Genomic DNA, 14,126 nt, shown 5'->3' with positions numbered 1-14,126 from the left:
GGCTCCAAAGCCATAGAGAAACCCTGTCTCGAAAAACCAAAAAAAGTTTTGTTTTCGTTAGTATTTAATGAAAACATTGCTGATATTTAATTGCAAATGTTTACTTAATAGGAACAAGTCAAATGAGGCGATGTTTGACTAATTGGGTTTCTGCATTCTTAGAATATATACCTAGACCTGATCTTGTTAAATACTCAAGAAAATATGAACCTTTTAAAGCAATTCTTAATAGTTTGTTGAAAAAAATGAATTCAGATTTTTATTATATAATTCTGATACAGTTTTTCCATTTAGGCTTTAGAAAATTACTATATAGCTCATCAGCCAAATTTCTAGCTGAGATAATTTGGCTGTCTACAAGAGGCGTAAACAAGATAATTGAAATGAGATAAAACATAATTGAAAAAGGAAATCTCAGCAGTATGAAATGTAGTTTAAAATAAAGGCTGGCTTCCAAAATGGGAAGAAACATAATTCAAAGAGCCAACTGTTTATGTTCCATGTATGGGGAAGGTTCAGACTCTTAAGACACCCCAGAGAAATATGAGAAGAGGATGAAGGTTCATAGACAAACTGGTTGCATAGCAACATGCAAATTTAATAACATAATGAAAAATGTCTATCAGGGCTTACTTAGTATAGGGAACACAGTAAGAGCATCATATCCAACCATCAGAGGACTGAAACAAATGTAGATAAATACTAAGTGTAGCAAGCTAAACTTACATTGAGGAGTGTGTTCATTTTCTGAGCCTGGGAACAGGAATGGAGCTGAGAATGCAATCACATCTCTAATGACTGTGATGTCTGACCACAAAATGAGAAAAACAAAGTTGAATGTATGGGCCAATCCACACAGCATTGTTGAAGAAACATGGTACCACTGATAGTTCTATAACAGAAAAACTGTTTTGGAGGACAATTTGGGTTAGTGATGTAGGCTTCAGAATCTAGATTATCTCAAGACTAACAATGTTAAACTTTACTGAAAGATAAGGCAGTTCTACTCAGTAAAGTGAGGTAGGAACTAAGCTCTCTTATAGTATTTATGTATGCATGTATATATGTATATCAAAATCTCTGGCTTTTATATATAATAGTAAGGCTGAGCCTTGCAGAAGTTGGCCCAAATCTCATGATGTTCAGAGAGTAGGGAGACATTGGGACATTAAGGAACATGTGATAGAATGCCACTGACTTCTTCTTTCACAATGTCTTTCACTTAAATGCTACTCTCAAAGGCTCTTCATACCATGAAAAAGCCTGTTTATAAACATCTGAGACTTTGATGACTTCTTTTCTGGAAAAATGTTGCTAAATTAGTAACTAATATAAATGTAAAAAACATTTAAATCACTCAATTTGTACTGGTAGAGAGGTTAGTGCTTTACAGAAATTTATCAAAAACAGTAATTTCCTGTTAAGTATACATGTACGAATATAATGAAGGCATTGAGTGCAAATGAAGTAGTTTGGTGTTTATTCTATATGAATAAAACATGTTCCCATCATACAAATTAATTAATTGATGTACAATAAAAGTCAAAACATGCTTTCTCTTTGAATAACAGAATAATATTTTTATAATGTAGCTGTCTATGATTTCTGCTGCAAACTGATTTACAATGGAAAGATATATCATTTGGAAAGTTGCAATGTGATAAAAGGAAGAGAAAAGCAACTATTGGTTGAACATCTAAAGTTCCCCATCCATTGACATTTTACACAACACAGCAGAGATCAAAGGGGAAAGAGTCAGAAATAAAAGATGCTTATGGCCGGGCGGTGGTGGCGCACACCTTTAATCCCAGCACTCGGGAGGCAGAGGCAGGCGGATCTCTGTGAGTTCGAGACCAGCCTGGTCTGGTCTACAGAGCTAGTTCCAGGACAGGCTCCAAAGCCACAGAGAAACCCTGTCTCGAAAAACCAAAATAAAAAAAATAAATAAATAAAAATAAATAAATAAATAAATAAAGTTTGCCGGGCGATGGTGGCGCACGCCTTTAATCCCAGCACTCGGGAGGCAGAGGCAGGCGGATCTCTGTGAGTTCGAGACCAGCCTGGTCTACAGAGCTAGTTCCAGGACAGGCTCCAAAGCCACAGAGAAACCCTGTCTCGAAAAACCAAAAAAAAAAAAAAAAAAAAAAAGATGCTTATGATTGGTTCTGGCATCACTTCTGCTTTTTAGCTTTTCTCCATCTAACATGTATCATACTCTGGACTCTCTATGCTTCATTGTTAAGGGAAACTCTGGAGTCCTCAATCAGAGAGACGCACTAATAATCAAATCAGCACTAGAGGTTTACAGTGATAACACAGAATTATGTTAATGAGAAGAGTGTTCCCATCATTGAATTTATGAAGGCATACCTATACATATATACCTATACAGCAAAATGAACCAAAGAGTTTCAAGTCTTCTATTTTGAGGGGGCCATTGAACATGTAATAGATTGTTTTATATCCCATCATTAGATGATATTTTGAATTTAAATATATCACTACTTGATATATTTGCATGAAAAATACCAACTATTGATAAGCACTTCATATTAGTTGAATAGAAAAATAAGTAAAATATTCCATTCCCAACATCAGTATTGATTGCCAATATTGCAACCCTGACAGCAGTGGAAAAGATTTTCATTGACTACTTTGTCTCCTTAGATAAATTTGCAAAGAAAAATGAGAGTTACTGGCGTTATTACCCAAGGAGCAAAAAGGATTGGAAGCCCAGAATACATAAAATCCTACAAAATTGCCTACAGCAATGATGGGAAGACCTGGGCAATGTACAAAGTGAAAGGCTCCAATGAAGACATGGTAAGACTAACCCATCATACGGAATTTAACTCAGTTCTATGACGGTCACATGTTATCATGTGACACCTGAGCCTTCTGTTAGAGGCTTATGTTAAAATACATTTCTGCAGCTTTTTGGATTTAATTGGTTGGAGGGAGCAGGACTTCCCTAAGTTAGAAATTTCTAACAGCTGTCGTTTAAGATTTTCTCAGATTTTAATTGGTGGTCCGTCAAATACTTGTCAAAAAGTTACCAGAGTGACGTGCATAACAGACAAGCTGCTTAAAGGACAATCAGCTTTCCAATTTAGTCTCCTTGCTTTACAGACAGCCTTCTCCTCAATCAAATAATTGACTTGACTATTTTAAAAACAAGAACTTTGAATTATGGAAAGGATGTATATCTGTACATATTTTGCACTGGAAATGTATTTGTTACTGAGCAGAAGAAAATGTTGTGAAGAAATGAGTATGACATCTAATATCTTCTTTTCCTTTGCTGTTCAGGATTTTAAATTAATTTATTTTTTAATAACATTTGAAAGTCTGACTAAGAAGAACAGAAGGAAAGATGCTTACCAGAAAAGTCTATTTATTTGCAAATGGACAGGCTTAGATTAACTTGAAGGACTTAGGTTGCTAATTTTTATGAGGAGATGATAGATAGACAACAGAAAAGGTATATAAATAATATAGATGATAGATTGTCTATGATGTGAGATATATATATATATATATATATATATATATATATATATATAGAGAGAGAGAGAGAGAGAGAGAGAGAGAGAGAGAGAGAGAGAGATGGGGAGAATGACTTTATCTGTCCCTGCAGTCCTGGCCATTAAAGTGAAGGAGGGGGCTGAAGACATAGCTCAGTAGATAAGACCACTTATGACTCTTGTGGAAGACCCTGGGTTAGGTTTTCAGCACTTACACTGTGGCTTACACCAGTCTAGTTTACTATAATTTCATCTGATCTGAGATCTTTGTCTAACCTTGCACATTATGCACACACATGCATGCATGCAAAACACTCATACACATTAAACTAAATAAATAAATCCTTTTAAAAATTAAAAAATTTATGAGGGAAGTATGATTATGTCACAGTCCACAGTGGTTAACAGTTTTAATTCAGATTTTATATGTGGCTTTTTGTTGACTGTGAAAGGCAAGGTGTTTCTTAAATTCTCAATAATACTTTATTATAATCTTCTAAGAATTGCATCAAGTGTGAACATTTTCACATATATGAAAATAATTAAAGAATACATTGCAAATGTATTTGTATGTACATACACATATACACATATATGTATACACAAAAGGGTAACAGTTTCACTCTATAGCCTATGCTGACTTTGAACTCATGGTGACCTATGAGGATAATGGTGATCCTCCTATCTCAGCCACCTTAATAAAGTTTTTACAGGTGTGAGCCACCAGGCCCAGCTTTTAAAATCTTATATGTCTTTCCACAGGTGTTTCGTGGAAATGTTGACAACAACACACCTTATGCTAACTCTTTCACGCCCCCAATCAAAGCTCAGTATGTCAGACTCTATCCCCAAATTTGTCGAAGGCACTGTACTCTAAGAATGGAGCTTCTTGGCTGTGAACTTTCAGGTAAGTCTCCTGTTTCCTATTATGAAAGTGGCTTTGACGAGGACAGAAAACAGCTCTGTATGTATTACCTACTATTCTCTAGGTTTTCAGCACACACACAATTTTATGTCTTCTACAAAACATGTAGGGCATGGTTCAATGAGAAAATGCATGCCGTTTATATGTCAAATAAAGTTGTCAAGCACCCGGCAGAAATCATATAGAGTCAAGTACATCTCCGTGTAATCAAATAGAATGCAGGGAATTCTCATGAGAAGCTGTTGCCAAAAGATGTGCCCCATTGATTTTGGTTGCAAATATGATTTGTGTTTGGTAATGAAAGTTCAATTTAAAAATACAGTCTGCTTGACCTCATAAATTGTGTAAATTTAGGCTGAAAGGCCAAAAAAAATCACATTTTGTCTTTAAATTTGGTGCTTTCTTTTTAGATTTTATGGAACATGTAAATTTGTCATCCCTCCCTAGGGAGGAATACTTCAACACCAAGAGTACCACTATAAATTCATTCTTGGAGCATTCTCAGCTAGCAACCTGCTTATTACATAAGTCATGGTTATCTAGCTCAAGGGTACTCCATCAAAGAACACAGAGTTAAATAATTCTCCTGCAGGAGCATCACAACAGGATACAAACACAGAAACTTTATGTCTGCATCCCATTTTATTTTTGTAGCTATATTCTGAACTAAATAGAAAATCCTTTCTGCTTATTCCACTCAACTGTGATTTAGAGGGCAGTTATTGCATTTCATGCAGATAAACTTGCCTATCTTTGCCACCATCTCAAAATATTTCTTTTGTTCAAACAACTGTGAATAAATTGGAAAGTTTACTTGTGTCGTGTTTTAGCATAATCCCCAAAACAGGAAAAGCCTTTTTCCAAATTTGAAAGAAAACTGCCGTTATAAAAAATTAAGTTAGTTCTTTGAAATTTTCACAAATATATTTAATTCATGCTTATTTCTCTCTCTCCCACTGTCCCATAATGCCTCTGTACCGTGAACCCACATTTTTTCCTACCTACCCTTTATTAGCATCTTTTCCTCAAGGAGAAAACTGAGGAGCTATTGTAAGCAAATAAAAAAAATATTAAAAAGAGCATTCTTAACAAGCCCATTGCATTGAAAGAAATTAGTCAATTTGCCATATGAGTGAATCTACTTTAAGGATCACATGAGCATTAGCTACATCAGTGTTGTTTATGGAAAAATATTTTCATTGATATTAATTATCTTAACAGAGAGATTTCTTTTAAAATTATTTGTATCAGATTATTGACTGTTAGTAAATGTGAGCAGAATTATTGCTGCAGAGTGTTTGTATTGCACATCATTTTATCACCAGAGGCCAGTGTCATCTCTAAGCCATTCATCATAAAGCAATCACAAGAAAACCACAGTATGATGAGGTTTGCAGTAAGCCCTCTGGTTTTTTTGTTGCTTAATATCACCTTCGCCAATGCTTCAATCCTTTGATTCATGAGGATCAGCCTCTCATACATGACACAGTTACACCCTTAAGGTGTAAAAATATTTTGCTTTCAAGCTTGACAAGAGGTTATTCCTGACTCTTTACAGACTTCGTTTTTTGAATAGGAAATAGTGCTCTGAAGCCCAACCCCACAAATTGATTTTAAAATTTGGTGCAGATAACAGTATCTATTGCTGATTGGTTTTAAAGTCTGGAGTGTTTCACCATAGAAATAATCAATGCTTATGTTAATACTTTATTTTTTAGGTTCTATTATACTGGTAGAAGAGGTAAATAATTTTTATTCACAAAATCAAATGAATGGAACAGGAGATTTGTGAGATATAAAGACCATTGCTAAATAACTTAGCTTTGATTCTTAGAAATAAATATTGTCAAATATTTATATCATAATAGTCTATTCAGTTGTGTGTAATACTGACAAGCACAAGTCCCCCTTATTGCTTTCAACAGTCATAGATGTTTAGCATCACCTGGAAGCAGCTCATCTTTCCTTGGACACTAGAAAAGAACATCTTTTAAATTGTATGAAAGATGACTTAGGACATTTGGGAGGAAATAAATTCATGACCATGAAAAGAAAACTAAAACTCATTCACCCATTCTTCTAATTAATAATTATTTAGCATTTCTCCTTGCTATATAATGGACATTAGAATGAACATGAAATGAATTTGGTGATTAAAAAGAAACTATCAGAGGCATTTCTATTCATTTTTTCAGATATTTTATTTTAAAAAGCAATAAAAAGTGACTCTGTTTTTCTATTTCATGTCTTCTGCAAATTAAACACATTTTTTAAAAAGATCGGTCTCCAGCAGTAGGTGAAGGCAGGCTCCAATTTAAGAATTCAGAATCAAGAAGAGAGTGCACATGACTTCGGAATTGCCCGAAGACAAATACCACACCACTATGGCTATTAGAACTTCCTAGAATTTGAGATCTCTGTCAGGACATTGCATTTTCCCCCTCAGAATTCGCACTTTGGCTTTATAGTCTCTTTAACATTGGGTTTGGATGTAGGTATTGTCAATAAGATTCTGGCTAAGAAAACAGTCTTCCATGTCAATGTTTCTATACAGTTGAAGATGGAAGTACAGACTACACAGAGAAGTTGCAGGAGGGAAGATATGATTCAGATTGACTAGTGCATACAGTGATTATAGTCAATTACTGTCAGTGGAGTGCACTATGCTTTTTGTCTTCGAGCCTACACATAAAATAGTCTACATGAGCAACTGTACAGTTGTAGGAAACTATTAGGTAAGAGCTGATAGGTGGATACTTGGAAACTTAACACTGCTTTCTGTTGGAATGAGTTTTATGGAAATTTTAAAGGAGCTCATTTTTAATGAATAGTGATTGTATCAGCATTATTTTTAAATATTTGGTATTTAATCAACTACTTTTTCCTAAGATACCTGCCTAAGGTAGCCTCTATTGGTGCTTTCATTTTGGAGATTTGAACACTGAACTTATAAGTTATAGGTTTAAGACCATACATTCAATGAAGGGAAGGGGGAGGTTAGTAAGGTCAGTAGAGTATGGGAGGAAGGAAAAAGAAGTTCTCTCTCTCCCTCTCTCTCTCCCTCTCTCTCTCCCTCTCTCTCTCCCTCTCCCTCTCTCTCCTTCTCTCCCTCTCCCTCTCTCCCTCTCTCCCTCTCTCCCTCCCTCTCTCCCTCTCTCTCTCCCTCCCTCTCTCCCTCTCTCCCTCTCTCCCTCTCTCCCTCTCTCCCTCTCTCCCTCTCTCCCTCTCTCCCTCTCTCTCTCTCTCTCTCTCTCTCTCTCTCTCTCTCTATCTCTCTATCTCTCTCGCTCTTGCTCTTTAACAATCTACTTCACCTTGCCAGATCCTTGGCCAAACTGTAACAACTTTTATAAGGAAATCTTAGTCACTGGACAATACAATAGCATACTCTTGTCTCCTCTACAAATTTGATTAGTTGTTTTAGCACACCCACACATTGATACTACATTTTTAATACCATTTTAAACCAAAATTGCATTACACATCAAAAGTGGAAAATCATGTTAAAAATTTGATAATCTTCCAAAATATAAGTGTTAAATGATATTTAGCATAAATATAAGAGTTTATGGAAATAATAGTAATGGTTTTGGAGTTTTTAATATTCTTCTATTTTAATATTCTAAATTCCACAACTGTACAATTCCTGGCACATGGTATATAATAAGTAAATATTATCTTCATCCCTTCTAGAAGAAGACATATTTATGCCAAATTAGTCAATGTTACAATTTGCATTAAGTGTTTCAGCACTTTCGTGTCCTTCCAACACTTAAAGGCTGAGTAAGGATTGATAGAGCACAAAGCCAACCTGGCTACATTACTTCTGAAATGTAAGATTAGTGCATATTTCTTAGACAACAAAATGCTGTCCAGTTAAGAATATGACTGTGAAGTAATTTAGGAAAATGACTCTGTACTGGGAAAATTTCATCGACGATATTATGAAAACAAATAAGAGAAAACCAAATATACTTTATGAGAAAATGCCGGTTCTCCAAGACACAATGAAATTGTTGAGAACTAGGGAACAGTCACGAGGCTCTCGGTAATGAGACAGCAGAGAGCATTTCAGCAATGTTTTCATTTTGCAAAATCATCTATCACAGAAAAGTATTCTGAATTGTTTTCAATTTTTCCAAAATACATTCAGACAAAATAGCTTGAATGGGCTATCTTGTTGTTCTATTTTATTCCAGATTTAGTTCTGATTAGAGCTCCTCTTTTGAATTTAGACGTCCTCTCTTTGGGAGAATGAATAGCATTATTTTCAGTCTTCTCTTGCCACTCTGAAATGAACAAGGAAAAGTTCTAGAATGATCAATTGTTTTCTTCACAGAGTTCTTCTCTTTTACCAGGCTGTTCAGAACCTTTGGGGATGAAATCAGGGCATATACAAGACTACCAGATCACGGCCTCCAGCGTCTTCAGAACACTCAACATGGACATGTTCACTTGGGAACCAAGGAAAGCCCGGCTGGACAAACAAGGCAAAGTAAATGCCTGGACCTCCGGCCACAACGACCAGTCACAGTGGTTACAGGTAATGGCCTGAGATTATTTTACTGCCTACTACTCTTGTACTGTAAAATATTTCCTAGTGGCTAGCTGAATGCCAGAATCATTATTTTATATTGCTTTAAATTGGCTTTCATATTTGACTTTTCCAAAATGGAAAAATAGAAACAACTTATGAAATCATATCTCTGGCCTTTATGTACTCAGCACTGATATACAGATGCAGGCTGTGGACAAGTTGGCTGGGTAAATTGTACCAGATCACACTGTACATACAGATCAAATCTGTAGATCACCTGATCAAATTTGAGACAATCTGCTTGCTAAGTTTTAAATGTTCTGATGTTTTGTATTTTATTTAATATTGACAGTTAACATCAGGATCAAAGAACACTGAATTCATGCCACTGACCTACAGAGAGTCTTGTAATGTGATGACTCAGAGTATCCCTTTTCCTCTGATTGCAAAGCATTAGGATGATTTGAGTACACTCTCCCCCATAGAATTAATTCATTCATTAAAGAAATGTGGGTTCTACAGAGTCTGTTGATACTTGCAATTAATGTAACATTATATTTGATTCATTTTAAAATAGTCCTCTTGAAAAACCTTTATTATGGTATACCTTTGTGCATAAATAGTCTTTCTGCTGTCTTCTGTGACAACAAAAGACACGATGGCTCAACTTCATAATGAGATTAGTTTCTTTCATATGCAAGGGCTCCACTTTGATGTTACATTTTATTAATGAGTTTCAAAACCTGGGAGAAGCCGTGGTATGTCTCTAAACCATGAAAGTACTTAAAACAACAAAAGCTAACTTTCACCAACCACATCTGTCATTGCCAAGGTCACCTGAAACTTCCAATGCTCCTTTTCAGTTTAGTCACTAGGTTTTACGATATTATATTCCCACAATTGGGAATATACCATTTTTTTCCTATAGTCACCTTAAATTTTCCTGTGTGGGTGTGTTTCCTGTATATTACTTTGTCATCCAACCTGCTTTTCTTAGCTAGCTGGTAACACTTCTCAGTACATTAAATCATTTTTGTAACAAGTGATTATGTGTCATACGACCCTGAAGCATCCCACATACTCAAGCCCCAGTCCTCTTCAGGCGCTGAAGAAGGCACTTGTTTCTTAGAATTCATCGTTTCAGTTGACGAACATGACACCAAACATGTTTTCCTTCGCTGGATGCTGCTAAGTGCTCTCTCCCAGCACCGGCCCTTCATCTACTGGTTATCCTCTCAGTGATGTCTCTCTTACCAACTCCATAGGCTCAGATTAATTGATTTACCAAATGTCAGTGATTTCAGCTACTAAAATGGAGACCAAGCTATCTTGAAATCATTACCATTCTTACAATCCCATAAATTCCAGATCTGAATTGCCACCCCTATTTCCTGGGTGCATCCTGAAGCTTCTTAACCACCTTTCCAGTTTCAATTTCTTTACTTCAAAAAAAAAAATCTGTTTTTCTAATCGTAACTTGTGAGCGTGGGTGGGAGGCATATTCATGAATGTATGCTAAAATGCAAATGCAGTTTTATTTCACTCTTGCTGGAAACTGATCAGTTGTTTTTTCTAGGCCCGAGAATGAAATATAAATCCCTAATACAGCCCAAAAATCTTGCCCTGATTTGTCCTCATTCATTCGTTTTAATTTCCTCACACTTACCTCCATCTGTCTCTCATTCTTCTGTTATAAATTTACTCTTAGGAGAGAAAGGGAGAACACAAAACATCAGCCTCTGACACGAGATCCATCAGGGTGACATTGGATGTTCCTGTCCATGCAAAGGCTTGGCCATGAGCTATGCCCTTCCTGTATCTGACCTAGGATCTCTTCCATGTTTACTAGTTTCACATTGTCATAGACGATGATCCGTTCTAAGACCATCACAGAGGCCCAAAGTCATAGATCATACTGAATCATGTATAATTGTTTTCCAATATGTTTTGCAGGATTGTCAATTAGTGAAAGAGCTAACTCTAATCCGTCTTTGTTTTGTGCTTTAGTGCCTCCTTTTCATTATGACTTTATGTTTGCATGCAATTTAGAAGTAAAATAAAACTTACTTGAAAAAAATCATTTCAGCATAATGATAGGTTATACAAACAACACATCTATTAGTGGCTGATGGGCAGGTAGCACACAGAGTGGAGATCCATTGAACAAAGAGATAATTCATGTGTGGATTGAACAAAACAGGACAGCTCAATATCCCATGGCAAGACTCAGAAAGAATTGCTATTTACGAGTTGCGAAATATTTATTTCCTGAATTTCTTCTTAATGCTTTTGAATTGGGTTACTTATCAGTCAGTACCTGCAACTCGAGGAAGTGAAACTATAGAAAATAGGACTTCTGAGTTTTACCATGTTTTCAGTAATCCCTTTGCTGTAGTAATGTAAAGCAAATTCAAAATTATAATCCAGTGCAAGGTTGTTAGCTTCAGAATGTCTGCTATATTGGAATGGCAGTCTGTTTATTTTCTCAGCTTGTACTCCAGAACCTAAGTAAATATAATAATTAATAGTGACATGTAGGTGATACTTCATAATGGCATGTTGCATGGGAAAGATATTTCAAGTGAAATGAAATTCAAACAATGCATTTTTGTCTGTAGAGTATATATTTGATTTTTAGTATAAACAGACAATTATAATAGTTTCAAATAATATTTTGTATAGGTATAAAATTAATTCAGACATATTTTACTATTGAGTAAAAACTGCAACCCTCACAATTATAAGATTTTAAATATATGCATACATGTGTAAATATAATTTTTTATCAAAGATCAAGTTTTTAAAACACAACAAGTTCCTAGTGTGCATAAACCATGGACAATGTTCATTGCCTTTCTTAGTATTAACAATAATAAAGATAAATAAATTTTGACATTTGGCTATAAATTATTTTAAAATTATAAGATCCAAGTTATCCCAAGAATATATCTGATTATAAATAAGCTTATTCATGATATATAATGTCATGCAGAGCAATACAAAATATTGTACACGCAAATAGCAACTTAGGCAGATGGATGTATTCTAGAAATATACACATAAAGAAATGGCTAAAGGCAAATTTCTCTAGAAAGATAAAAATGAAACAAATACACTTATAAAAATAGAGATGTGATTTTCATAGCCAGCTTCCATCCATCACTTTGTTTAACCTGTCTGTCTCCGTAAAGGCTCTCACACACTGGCATCGATTTATTCTCTTGATGACATATTTTCTGTCAATTCTGAGACTAGTTCTTCAAGTGGATATCTAATTTTTGTCGTGTCAAAACATATCCAAACTCTCCATGGAAAAATAAACTGACAACTTCTTTTATTTATATATTTTCCTGACATTGTACAAGGAAAAACTTCCAGAATATGACAATTTTTCCATATCTTCTACTTGGGAGGATGCAACCTATCTACACACCATTAGCATGGTTGCTGTGTAGTGTCTTGTTGAAACTATGATTAACATTTTATACAAAACAGTGTATACAGTTGTTTTGAGCTGTTGGCATAGAGGCCAATTTTTATCCTTAAACAAAGTTTCTGAAATCATTAATTTAGTTGTGTTTTAAAATATAAATAATAAATCATGAGTGATAGCTCTTCATAAGGAAAGCCATTCTCTCATCTGAATTATCTTTCTTCATTACTAATTATTTTCTTAATTTTTTTTAAAAAAAGTTACTTTTACATATCAGCAATATATAGACGAGGTTTATTCAAGCTTAATGTTTTGTTAGAACCTAATCTAATAATATTTGTAAATGAAATGTACTGTAAATTAATCCTGCCAAATACTCTTCCATTTAATTATGATTTATTAGAGAGGATTTTTGTGTATTTCTTTAAGAATTCCTGTTTTAAACATAACTTCCATGTAATGCTTATTAGTATTCTAATCATCTTGTCTGTGTCTTCTGTGATATAGCAGTGTCTGGAATTCTCATAATGATAAGCTATGTTACTGTTTCATGTGTGAAGATCATGATTGATAAGCTTTCTTGAATTATTGTTAATCATAAATCCTTAAGAAGGATGTACCTCAGCATTGCAGAAGTGTCCTTAGGTTCACAGACAACCTTAATAGAGGAATTTCTCAGACTTCTTAAAGAATAGTCTTCTACCATGCTGTGGCACATTCTTCCAAACTTGATAAAATAATCAAACTTTGTACCAAAAGCCCCATCATGATGGCTCTAGAACCCTGCCAAAATGAAAGTATATTTTCAACTTCCCATTGTTGCCATAAATGAAAGCGCACATAGTAATAATACCTGATTTATGGATATTCCTCACACAGTTGGATTATCAAAAATTTTACGCTATTAAAAAAAAACAATTGGCACTGGGTTCTTCAGCTGCACACTTGATTAGTTGTAGTTTTCTATAATGATCTCCATTTTTTACAGAGAAATTCCCTCAATGGGGGTGAGGATCACACTTAACTTTGTGTGTTAGGAAACATATTTAGAATGTAGTTAGAGATTCTGCTGGTTTAGTGACGTGGTGGTCACAGGTTCTCCTCCAATATCCATGACTTCACTAGACGTGGTTAGTTGACTACGTATCCAGAATCAGGCATGATGTCCTTCATATTAAGTGGGTCTTAAATCCAATACAAATGGAGAGCTTTGGTTACTGCCACGGCATGTGTACTATCATGGCACCCTTGCAATTACCATGCCATGCTAGCCACCATTGGTACTCATAGGTATCAAGCTGGGTAGAGCTCTTGGTTGTTTGCCTCCTTCAAAAGTTTCAGTGGCCATTGATACTGTGAAAGTTACTCTGCAGGAAAGAGTTATTCAGGACAGCTGCAACTCAGGGGCCTCTGGATATCGGGTCTGAAGTGCATAAAGTCTTAAGCAATAAGAACTTCCAACACTGGGGTTGTCTCTTGAATTTCTCTGACCAACAACTCAAAGACAGCTTCTTTCTTGGTATTGGCTTTGGATAAGTAGTCTCTGTTTTTTTGGAGGAAGCATTGTCAGCCCAGATAAGAAAAATTGATTTAAATTATATTATGCATATTTATAAACATACTTATGTATATTACCTCATTTTGTAGGTAATTCATTAACAGTAAGAATCCTTAAGACTTTTCCAGATTTCCTTACTATTATTTACT

The 14,126-nt window shown here is 35.1% G+C and overlaps 1 protein-coding gene across 1 annotated transcript in view; it reads left to right on the top strand.

Moving 5' to 3' along the window:
- Edil3 (EGF like repeats and discoidin domains 3) overlaps positions 1 to 14,126 on the top strand; it is a 440,770-nt gene that overhangs the window by 312,776 nt on the left and 113,868 nt on the right. Inside the window, exons 7-9 of the mRNA XM_075976362.1 lie at positions 2,668 to 2,823; positions 4,287 to 4,431; positions 8,808 to 8,992. Of these exons, the coding sequence (XP_075832477.1) occupies positions 2,668 to 2,823; positions 4,287 to 4,431; positions 8,808 to 8,992 (486 nt within the window). The remainder of the gene's footprint in view (positions 1 to 2,667; positions 2,824 to 4,286; positions 4,432 to 8,807; positions 8,993 to 14,126) is intronic.

This window comes from Microtus pennsylvanicus, chromosome 6 (genome assembly GCF_037038515.1).
Source record: "Microtus pennsylvanicus isolate mMicPen1 chromosome 6, mMicPen1.hap1, whole genome shotgun sequence".
Lineage (NCBI taxonomy): Eukaryota > Metazoa > Chordata > Mammalia > Rodentia > Cricetidae > Microtus > Microtus pennsylvanicus.
Note: the sequence above shows the minus strand (reverse complement) of the source record. Positions and strands in the feature narration are given on the sequence as shown.